Below are 10,591 nucleotides of genomic sequence, written 5' to 3'. Positions count from 1 at the left end.
TCTCTCTTCCCCTCCATTTTGCTGCGCGCCTTTGGGTCTTGTTTCATGCCGGTGGCCCGCGCGTCTGACTCTGACATGACATTGCCCCCTGTTCTGTTGCTGTGATTGCAGATGAGAAGCAGCGCACCGGCGGCGGCGGCGGCGTGATCCTCTTCGCTCCTCGCTCCGAGCAGAGGAGGAGAGGCGGGAGAAGAGCAAGAACCGAGCGGGGCCCAGCCCAGGCCCAATGGAGCAGCGCCACCGACCGGCCGCGGCCGCGTAAGATTCCCCGCGACCCCGCCCGCGCCGTTTCGTTTAATAATTATAGTCCAAAGTTCTTTCCTCTTTCTTGTTCCATGGCCGTGCTGCTCGCGCGCTTCGACTGCCCGCCGACGGCGCCACCGCATGCTGCATTAGATCGACCCCAGCGGACCCGACCGCGACGTGTCGCTTCCCCTTTTATTGCTGCCGGCCGGCGGTGGTGTAGTGGTTGGTAGCTGCGCGCTTCGTAATCTCGCATTACGGGGGATCTTTTCATGCCAGTTAAGAGTTAGTTACCCGCATTGGCGGTGTTCTTGCCCTCCCCCCCTGAGCCCCTGCCGCGTTGACCCCCGTGGACTTGGAGGCTGCTCCATGAATTCATCCATGGACGCATCAGCTTCCTTTCAGCCCGGTTCATGGCTTCTTCTCCTGGCACTGCTGCCGGCGGGGATGCCGTTGCCGGCCATGGCGTTTGCTGCCGGCCGCTGATTTCAGCATATTTGGATCGTCTCCTGTCAGTCTCAACTCTGAACTTCATTTTTAAACGAACACTAGTGTGCAGTAAGGCTCATGGCTGAAGGTTCCAAGTTGTGCTTCGCAACTGCGTACCAAACAGCCAGCCATGCTTCCCTGAATTTGATCCGATCAAAGATTTGTCAGTTGTCAGGTACAAAGTCACCCATGTGATCGGCAATAAACTATGGCGACGCTTTCAATCCCTGAAAGATAGGGCTAGGAGAATCGCAAAATACGAGTCGGCACGAGTTAATACCACATTTAGTACATAAACTTGTATCCGTGAGAACAGAATCATACAAGAACTAAAAAACCCCACAAAAATGATACAACAACTTACCTAACAGCACAAATTCATACAATTTCCGTCAAATATAACAGCGCACCGTCTCCTGTCGTTAACTGCACCTATGTGCGTTCTCCATCTATCCTTATGGGCCACCTGTCAGCGGCACAAATAAAGAAATAGAAACCACAAAAAGTGCACAGCAAAAGCTAGGATTCGAACCCGAGATGTTCGGACTTGCCTCTCTGTCGTGCAACCAACAGATCAGTAGCTAGTCTCTCTAACAAAAGAAAACAGACCAGTAACTAGTCTTATGCCCTTCATACGTAAACATAAAGTAGGTTTGCCATCAGTTTCGTGTCTTGTGTTCGCATTTGCACAGGGATTGTCACCATGGGGGAGAACTGCAAGCGATTTTTTTCTCCGAAATTTCGTTGATTTCTTTTTTTTTGCGTGAAACTTCCAAGCCATTCATTTGTGTTTTGTTTCAAAAAATTTGGTATTAACTTTTCTTATTTTATTTTTTTACTATTATTAACTTTTCTTATGAAAACAAGGAGAAATCTTGGCTGTTGTAAAGTCGTTCACTTAGTCCGGTGTATGACGATCTCCTCGCCTCCTTTTTCTTCCACAGAGATATGTGTCTCATTAATAAAATAAAGATTCAGTTACAAGCCACGTAAACACCGACATTACAGGACTGAAAAGATAGAATAATCCTACATAAAAAACCAACTTTGGAGTTTTCCTTGGTGCTGGTGACACTAGTTTCTTTGGGCCTCTCTGTGGACTGGCAAACATTTTCTGGTGCGGCTCCCTTTCGCATCCAGCGATCGGATATACTGCATTTTCCTCCCTTTAAAAAGGGCACACTTTTGGACACCTCCAATGGGACAGTTATGTGTATTTTTTGGCCCATAAAGGGGGCCAGGCCTATCAGCATTCCACTTATTTTGATTTCTAGCAAAGCTTAAAGGATGATGTGGTAGCACTACCTGTATAAAAAGCAATCGCCTAGTCTATCTTGTTGAACTAATTATTAAGAAGAAAGCAGGAGCCTGAAATTGTTGCTTTCTACTGGTGTAGCTGTTGTATCCTTGCGGTTGTTTCTACAGACATCTATGAGAGATTTGCGACGCTGATGCAGCTTGCGTTTGTGCTTCTAACCTTTTTGGTTAAAGCATAACTGCTTTCCCTTCGAGAGCTCGCCACATGTGCCCTACAAATCCTAGTTAACCGGCCCAAGATTATGATGAAAATCTTTTCGTCAAAAGATTATGATTGAAAATAAAAGTGAAAAGCAAGAAAAGGACATATACTTAGTAACATCATAACCTGTCTTGTGAATCAAGAACTAATCAATTGTTTTCAATGGTACTCCAAACTAAGGATATTTTTCTTCTGCACCTTTTCCTGTTTTAGACAAGCATAGTTCTTTCATGTCAGATTTTTTTTTATAGCAGTTACTCACTGATTTTATTACTACCTTATGCAGTGATGACACAACTAAGAGAAGGGCCACCAAAAGCAAAAGTTTCAAAGATGTTGAGAACTATGAAGTTCTTGTCCTTGAGAAGAACTGCGGTTGCAAGTTCAAATCCTTGCGGTACTTGCTTATAGCTATTGTTTCTGCGACATTTCTTACCCTCCTGACTCCGACGCTGTACGAGCGCCAACTACAATCAAGTTCTCGGTGAGTATAAATCATTCAAACAAATCTCAGCAAACTATTTGCGACACGTTAGGCAAGTCTGAGGGGGCCGTGCCCCCCCAGCCTTAGGCAAAACAATGAAGAAATTTTACTATGCAGGGCTTAGCAAAGGAAAAATTCAATTCTTTGACCTTCTAGTTGCTCATATTTTGGCTTTGCCCCACACCCACCCCTGAGATTCCTGTTTAGCTCCGCCACTGATGTAGACTATAACTACTATCTCACACAATTTCATATATGCTTTGCAGGTATGTTGATGTTGACTGGATATGGGACAAAACAGGTGCTGATCCGCGATACGTTTCATCTGCTGATGTTCAGTGGGCCGATGTATATACAGCTATAGAAGATGTTAGTGCTGGTAACCGGGAGCTCAAAATTGGACTCCTGAATTTTAACAGCACCGAGTATGGCTCTTGGTCGCGCATACTCCCCGAAAGCCATGTTTCGATTGTAAGACTTGAGCATGCCAAGGACAGCATTACTTGGCCTAAACTATATCCTGAATGGATAGATGAGGAGGAAGAATCTGAGATACCTTCCTGCCCATCATTTCCAGAGCCTAATGGCCGAAGAGGTGCATGGTTTGATGTTATTGCTGTGAAACTTCCCTGTACGAGGGTGGCGGGTTGGTCGAGAGATGTTGCAAGGCTTCATTTGCAGCTCTCGGCGGCAAAACTGGCCGTGGCCTCTTCAAGAGGCAACCGGAAGGTCCATGTCCTCTTTGTGACGGACTGCTTCCCCATCCCCAACCTCTTCCCCTGCAAGAACCTTGTGAAACATGAAGGCAATGCCTGGTTGTATAGACCTGATTTGAAAGCAGTAAGGGAAAAGCTTAGGCTTCCTGTTGGATCATGCGAGCTTGCTATTCCACTTAAAGCAAAAGGTTTGTTGCTTTTTAGTTAATGTTCAGTCTATTCTTCTTAAAACCGAGTAAAATATGCACATCATGCTCTAAAATATGATATCCAGTGCAACTATTTTCAGCAAAAATAGCATCTAATTCTGTCAGAAAAGTTCAACACATTGATTTTTTTTGGATACTTGTACTAGGTCTATTCTCTAGGAATCCATATAGAAGGGGCCTTGTTAGATTTTAATACTTCCCTGAATAAGATAAACATTCAGTAGAATGGGCCTTGTTAGATTTTACTCCCTCCGTTCGGAATTACTTGTCTTAGAAATGGATGTATCTAGAACTAAAATATGTCTAGATACATCCATTTTCGCGACAAGTAATTCCGAATGGAGGGAGTACTTGTTTTCAGCATAAGATTATAATTCAGTAGATAACATCTATTCTTACTGGTGCAGCAAGACTTTTCTCAGTAGACCGAAGAAGAGAAGCATATGCGACGATACTGCATTCAGCAAGTGAATATGTATGTGGTGCTATCACAGCAGCTCAGAGCATCAGGCAAGCAGGATCGACCAGGGACTTGGTCATCCTTGTTGATAACACCATAAGTGATCACCACCGGAGAGGCTTGGAAGCCGCAGGCTGGAAGGTCAGAATAATTGAAAGGATCAGGAATCCAAAAGCTGAGCGTGATGCCTACAATGAGTGGAACTACAGCAAGTTCAGGTTATGGCAGCTGACCGACTACGACAAGATCATATTCATAGATGCTGACCTCCTCATCCTGAGGAATGTGGACTTCCTGTTCGCAATGCCAGAGATCACCGCGACCGGCAACAACGCAACCCTCTTCAACTCCGGCGTCATGGTGATCGAGCCCTCAAACTGCACGTTCCAGCTGCTGATGGAGCACATCAACGAGATCACGTCGTACAACGGCGGTGACCAGGGGTACCTGAACGAGATATTCACATGGTGGCACCGCATCCCCAAGCACATGAACTTCCTGAAGCACTTCTGGGAGGGCGACAGCGAGGAGGCCAAGGCGAAGAAGACCCAGCTGTTTGGCGCCGACCCGCCGAACCTCTATGTGCTTCACTACCTGGGCCTGAAGCCATGGCTGTGCTTCAGGGACTATGACTGCAACTGGAACAACTTCATGATGCGTGAATTCGCAAGCGACGTCGCGCACAGCCGGTGGTGGAAGACGCACGACAAGATGCCCCGGAAGCTCCAGTCCTACTGCCTTCTGAGGACGAGGCAGAAGGCCGGCCTGGAGTGGGACCGGAGGCAGGCGGAGAAGGCGAACCTGGAGGACGGGCATTGGCGGCGGAACATCACCGATCCGAGGCTCAAGACCTGCTTCGAGAAGTTCTGCTTCTGGGAGAGCATGCTGTGGCACTGGGGCGAGGCGAAGAACCAGACCAAGAGCAACCCCGCGCCGGCGACGCCTGCGACGATGAGCTTGTCAAGCTCGTGAGCTGTGTAGATAGCCCGAGATATTTATACAGAAGAAAAGCTTCATCATATGTATAGCACCGTACCTGCATAGCAGCAGCTTGTATAGGTAGCTATGCTTAGGGCCTTCCCTACACAAATACAAACCCTCCTCTGTTGCCGTCCTCCTGGCTGCAGCTCTGAGCCTTGGCGGTGGCCAACAATTCTTTTGGGTTGGTTTAGCTAATAAGTTATCTGTGTATGTAAATTCTCTTACTAAGAACACGGAATGTTTTTTCACGACAAGGAAAGCTAATGGCAGTGGTACTCTCTCCCGTTCCAAATTACTGAAGCTCTAATTTTGTCCTAACTAAAACTTCTTTAAGTTTGCCCAAGTCCATACAAAAATATATCAACATGTTTGACATATTCCTGCGCATCAACTGAATTCCATACCCAGAAATTTAACTTGGTGGTTTGGAGCAAATCATATCCCTGGGCACCAACTGATCATTATACCGTGTCCAGAATTTAGAATTTAACTATGTACAAGTCAGTGAGGAAAAAAACATACGTAGGTACAAACTTTTTGCGCTCATCGTGACAAAGAACACACACACACACACACACACACACACACACACACACACATATATATATATATATATATATATATATATATTTATACAATGTGTGATGTGAACTGTTAGTACATACAGACTGAAGCACATGTTTTCACAACGTATAAATTGAATTGTAAGAAGCATACACAAAATGCGATGCTTTCTTTCCATCGACAATCTGAAGGACCGATACAGAATCTACACCTTGGAATGAATGCATCACCTTGTACAAGAGAGAAAAGAATGCAGAGGTCCAGTTAAACCACCTATCATACTCAGCTATTCCCAGGGCATCTGTTGCTCTTCTATAGCTGACAAAACCAAAGATGGGAATGTACGTATGGGGCAAAAGAAGAAAAATGAGTCAGTCACCCTGCCATCTTTCGCCAACCTGTGGATTTCAGACATGAAGAAAGGTCAACTCATCATCCAATAACAATGAACATGTTCAACTGCATCGGTACAATTTAATGATCAGCTTGGAGTAAAATTTTCTGAAGCACTACCAAAGATACAGTTGATAAGAGTCGCTAGGTTATTTGACTTCTTCTGAAGCACTACCAAAGATACAGTCGATAAGAGTCACTTGGTCATTTGACTTCCTTCACTAGGTTATCACGGGGTTAACTATAACATTCTACACAATCTGCTTTGAGTATAAGTGTGAATTCTCTGGTCATGTGACCCATTGTGGTTGTGTATGGTTGACAAATGCTTATTCATTGCATATGAAGTCTCGGAAACTTTATATCACTGCAGACGCAGTGGGTGGAAAGGGGATAAACTGAACACTGTCATTATGAGAGAGCAAATTGTGATATGGATTTTTCTCTCTCTCTAGTGATATATACTTTCTAGTAGTCAGAGAAATGAAGATACACATTAGCATAAATGCGAACTCACCATTTGTAAAAAGGTATGAAAATACTAGTTCATTCCAAGCATCTGGAACTCCAGGGAGACACCAGTGACTGCAATCAAGTATAGTGGGAGGATAACTCCAAGCGCCAACATGAGCATCTGTTCTGAAGGCTCCCATCAAAGTTACATTTAGAACAGTAATAGGAACATTCATTCTCGCCACAACATCACCAAGTATATCCCCAAGTTCACTCTTGTCGTTTCCTTTGGCCTCAGGTGAAGGCTTTTCTGTTACTTCACATATTGTTTGGTTCAAGTCACTGTAACATCGGACAAGTTTTTGTTAGTTCTTAGAGAAAAGATACAGCAGAGCGAGGAAAGAATTGTGAGAACAGGAGAAATGAAGTTGGTATTTTGCAAACAGCATTCGACTACTTCAAATGAAGTGGTGTAACCAGATGGTGGACCCAATGCAATAGAACCACAATTTGATCCTGGACCTTAAGGAATATACAAACACAAGATTCTCAGTGAAACTGTGCAGACATGTGATGTCCCCCCTTGCTCCAGAATAAAACATACTATCATAACAACGAGTTTCTTCAATTGATATAATGAAGTGTATGAAATAATTTTGAATCAGGGACAGCTGTAGCCTAATATAAGTTGCTAATCTTACATGTTCCCTCAAACATTAAATAAAAGAAGAAAAGGCTAGTCCTTATACACAGAGTTGGGATTTGGTGAAATCAAGTTGCTATATATGCCTCGGTGGAGCTCAAAGAGCCACGTCTGTATCGACATTGTATAACAGAGTGTAAATTCGAAATTGGACAGATGACACATGGAATGCATGTTTTGGTTAAATTGACAGAGATATCAGCCACATATTTCATACCATACTAATTAAATCGGTGCAATTATCTACTCGCTCTGTATCAAAATATAAGACGTTTTATACTCGTATCAAAATATAACTAATACAGTAGGATTTTAGTTTAGATGGGTGCCTTATTTAGATATTTTGGACCTTGTGGTGTTTGGATGCAGATAAAGATCGTCAAGACCTAAATTTTATATATAATGTAAAGATATTTCTGTTCACTATCATATATCAGGCAATCATAAATGATCTGTATCCCTTTTCTAACAATTACAAAAATAAATCAAAAACATTTTCACAAAGTTTCTTATGATTAAACTGCCTGCACAGTATACTAAATTTAAATACAACTTCAAATTATACTGATGAAAGATAAAGTAAAGTAGGCTGTACGCAAGAGAAGAACTCTCTCTGTATGTTTATAATAAAACACACCTCCAATGAGATGGCTCATATGTGCGGAAGAACACATGCGTTCGGTTTAGATCAACTCTTTTTTCCACCCAAGAAGCCCAAGTCTGCAGTGCCATCCTGAAAGCAGCATCAATGGTTGTACCTAGTTTAAGAGCACGTCCAGCCTGAAAATAGCAACCCCTGTTGGGAAGAACAAGTCAGATAAAACTCGGACTTCGGTCAAACTAGGATACTCTTAAGTTTGATTTAATTTACATATGTAAATAATGATGAATATGATTTAGAGAGGAAAAAAGGTTGTGCTAGTAGTCAATGAGTTGATGTTTGAACAAGGAAATAATAACTTGGGTAATTGTGTACTAGTTTCTGGCCAAATATCACAAAAACTATGTAATGTCCCCACTATTACCAGAAACTAGCTAACCACTAACTTGAAAAAGAAAAGCATGCTGAATGGCAGACACATAACATCCAGCAAACAGCATCTGCTAAGTCATCACCTGTTCATATTGTCAATTAGCAATGCCATTACCATTAGCCCCTGCTTAACCAATGTCACGCCCATGCCTGTTATGAGCAGGAATAGGCTAGGGGCAGGACACTGTTTTGCAGCTTTCTGCTCAGCTTGGCATAAAAGAAGCTAGTGAAGGCCAATAAGGTTAAAATGCTGGGAAACTGAAGAAGGGTAAGGGGATGGATCACGACTGGTGGAACTAGTGCTTAGGTTTGTGAGAGGAACTTTATGAGCTAGATCAACTGGGAAGGGCAATGTGAGATGCATGAAGGGATGGCTAATCGTAAAATTTTCCCCGTCTTACTATTTCTTAATTGGTTCTTCCATTTACACATTCTGTTCCCCTCTGACTTATTAGCACAACTCATCCCATCCCAGTACCAAATTTGCTGTTCATATTCGCACCTAAGCGGCATCTTGCTGTTAGAATAGAATATGAGTAACCATGGCATTGCTATTTTCCTCTCGTTTCCATGATTTTAGAACCATGGCATTGCTAGAATATGAAAATAACTGGTGTCTCACTGTTAGAACAGGAGATGAGTATAACCGTGACATTGTCATTTTCCTCTCATTTCCATGTATACATTTGATTTGAGGTGCATAGAAGCAAGAGCTGAGTTAGGCTCAAGCTAGCGGTTGTTGTGTTGTTCTCACTGTACTTAATTTTTTAAGTTGATATCAGAAAGAAGTTGTACAAAATCCTATTAATCTGCTAAGTAAAAGTGAATTAAATGTTTTTCCTCTCAAATTTCATCTCATATGTTCAGGAATGCAGATACATATTTGTTTGCAACTTGATAGGAAAAAAAAACAGGTAGCCAAACACCCAGTTACCTAAAACAAACTTAACCAAATTCATAATCCACAGGGATGGCAAATGGATCCTTGGGATACAAATACTTAAAGTAGGAAACATCATTGAATGGAGTTTGTATTACCTATTCATACTGTTTTTGTGCCCAATTCAACTAATTACATATACACACGCATTAAATACGATTTTAGTGAAATATGAGAAGATGAACAAGATACTTATACAGTACTGAAAACACACATTTATCATGGTTAGAATTAGAACTAAACGAGCATAGCAAAACAGAGCAAGAAATCTTACGTATTAAACAATTTGGTGGGAGTCCACCAGTGCCCGGTGTTGAAAATCAGAACATCGGCGTTCACCCATTTCCGACTGATATTATCCATCTTGTCCAGCCTCAGGGTCGATTTGACCCTCTTGGGCGCATGCCTGGGCGCAGGGCGCTGCTCGACAAGGAACACGGACCGGAAGAATTCCACAGTGAGGTCGAATGACGCGAACCGCACCCCGAGGAACCGTATGGTCTTGCTGATCTCGTTCCCGTTCACCTCGTAGACGGTCTTGGGATCCTCCACCCCGGGCATGAGCATGCAGATGAAGGACTCCCACTGCGTGCGGCTCATGGAGTCCCCGACGAAGACGACACGCTTCCCCCTGAGCCGCTCGAGCGCGGCGCCGGCGGTGAACCTCGGCACGTCGCAGCGGCGCGGCCTCCACCGCCATTTGAGGTAGCCGGTGTCCTCCCTGCCGTTGGCCAGGCAGTTGAACCCCTTCTCCGCGAACGGGCACTCGGAGCTGTTGTAGAGCGGGTAGGTCGCGTCGGGGACCCAGTTGCCGTCGAACACGTCGCACGCCCCGAGGTCCTCCCCGACGAACCCGGCGACGGCCTGCCCCCGCCCCAGGTAGCGGAGGACGTAGAGGTAGAGCGCGCAGGAGAGCGCGAGCGCCACGGAGGCGACGCAGAAGGCGAGGGCGACTCGCTCCAGCGACGGGCCCGAGGCCCCCCACCACCTGCGCTGCGCCGCCGCCGCCGCCGCGGACACCCGCGGGCTCCCGGGCAGGGCGCCGCCGCCGCCCTGCCGAGCGACGCGACCCGAGCCGCTCCGGCTAGTGCTGGCGCTCACCATCTCCCGCCCGCCGCCAGATCTCCCATCCCTTGACCCGCCAAATCGGCCCGCCCCGCCGGAGTGGAACCGCGCGGAGACCAGACCACGCCACGTCACAACCGCCCTGGGGGGGAGACGTCTCCGCGCGCGTGGTGGCGGTGGCGGTGGCGCGGTGGCGCGAGTTGACTCGCAAACTCTGTATAAACCTCACGGCGGGGCGGGGGGGTCCCGGGCACGGCGAGGGGGAGGCGGTTGCTGGCTCGGGCGGCGGGTAGGGAGGGCGGGTGCGATCTGCGGCTGCTGTCACTGACGTGTGGGGTT

At 45.5% G+C, this 10,591-nt stretch overlaps 2 protein-coding genes across 2 annotated transcripts in view; one reads left to right on the top strand and one right to left on the bottom strand.

Moving 5' to 3' along the window:
* The window catches only part of LOC119344960 (UDP-glucuronate:xylan alpha-glucuronosyltransferase 1-like), a 6,368-nt gene extending 1,003 nt beyond the window's left edge, over positions 1-5,365 (top strand). The window contains exons 2-5 of the mRNA XM_037615236.1: positions 112-258; positions 2,538-2,735; positions 3,002-3,639; positions 4,068-5,365. Coding sequence (XP_037471133.1) covers positions 227-258; positions 2,538-2,735; positions 3,002-3,639; positions 4,068-5,092 — 1,893 coding nt within the window. The 5' untranslated portion in view covers positions 112-226 and the 3' untranslated portion in view covers positions 5,093-5,365. The remainder of the gene's footprint in view (positions 1-111; positions 259-2,537; positions 2,736-3,001; positions 3,640-4,067) is intronic.
* A 405-nt stretch (positions 5,366-5,770) lies between these two features.
* On the bottom strand, positions 5,771-10,532 carry LOC119344948 (protein trichome berefringence-like 7). Its single transcript, XM_037615228.1, has 4 exons — positions 9,462-10,532; positions 7,852-8,010; positions 6,576-6,853; positions 5,771-6,063 (listed from the first exon to the last, which is right to left on the bottom strand). Exons 1-4 carry the CDS (start codon positions 10,289-10,291, stop codon positions 6,041-6,043), a joined length of 1,290 nt encoding a protein of 429 aa, XP_037471125.1. The 5' UTR covers positions 10,292-10,532; the 3' UTR covers positions 5,771-6,040.
* Positions 10,533-10,591: the final 59 nt, after the last annotated feature.

The sequence above is a fragment of the Triticum dicoccoides genome, chromosome 1B, assembly GCF_002162155.2.
Source record: "Triticum dicoccoides isolate Atlit2015 ecotype Zavitan chromosome 1B, WEW_v2.0, whole genome shotgun sequence".
Classification (NCBI taxonomy): Eukaryota; Viridiplantae; Streptophyta; class Magnoliopsida; order Poales; family Poaceae; genus Triticum; species Triticum dicoccoides.
The sequence above is the reverse complement of the archived record's forward strand: the minus strand, read 5'-3'. Positions and strand labels throughout refer to the sequence as shown.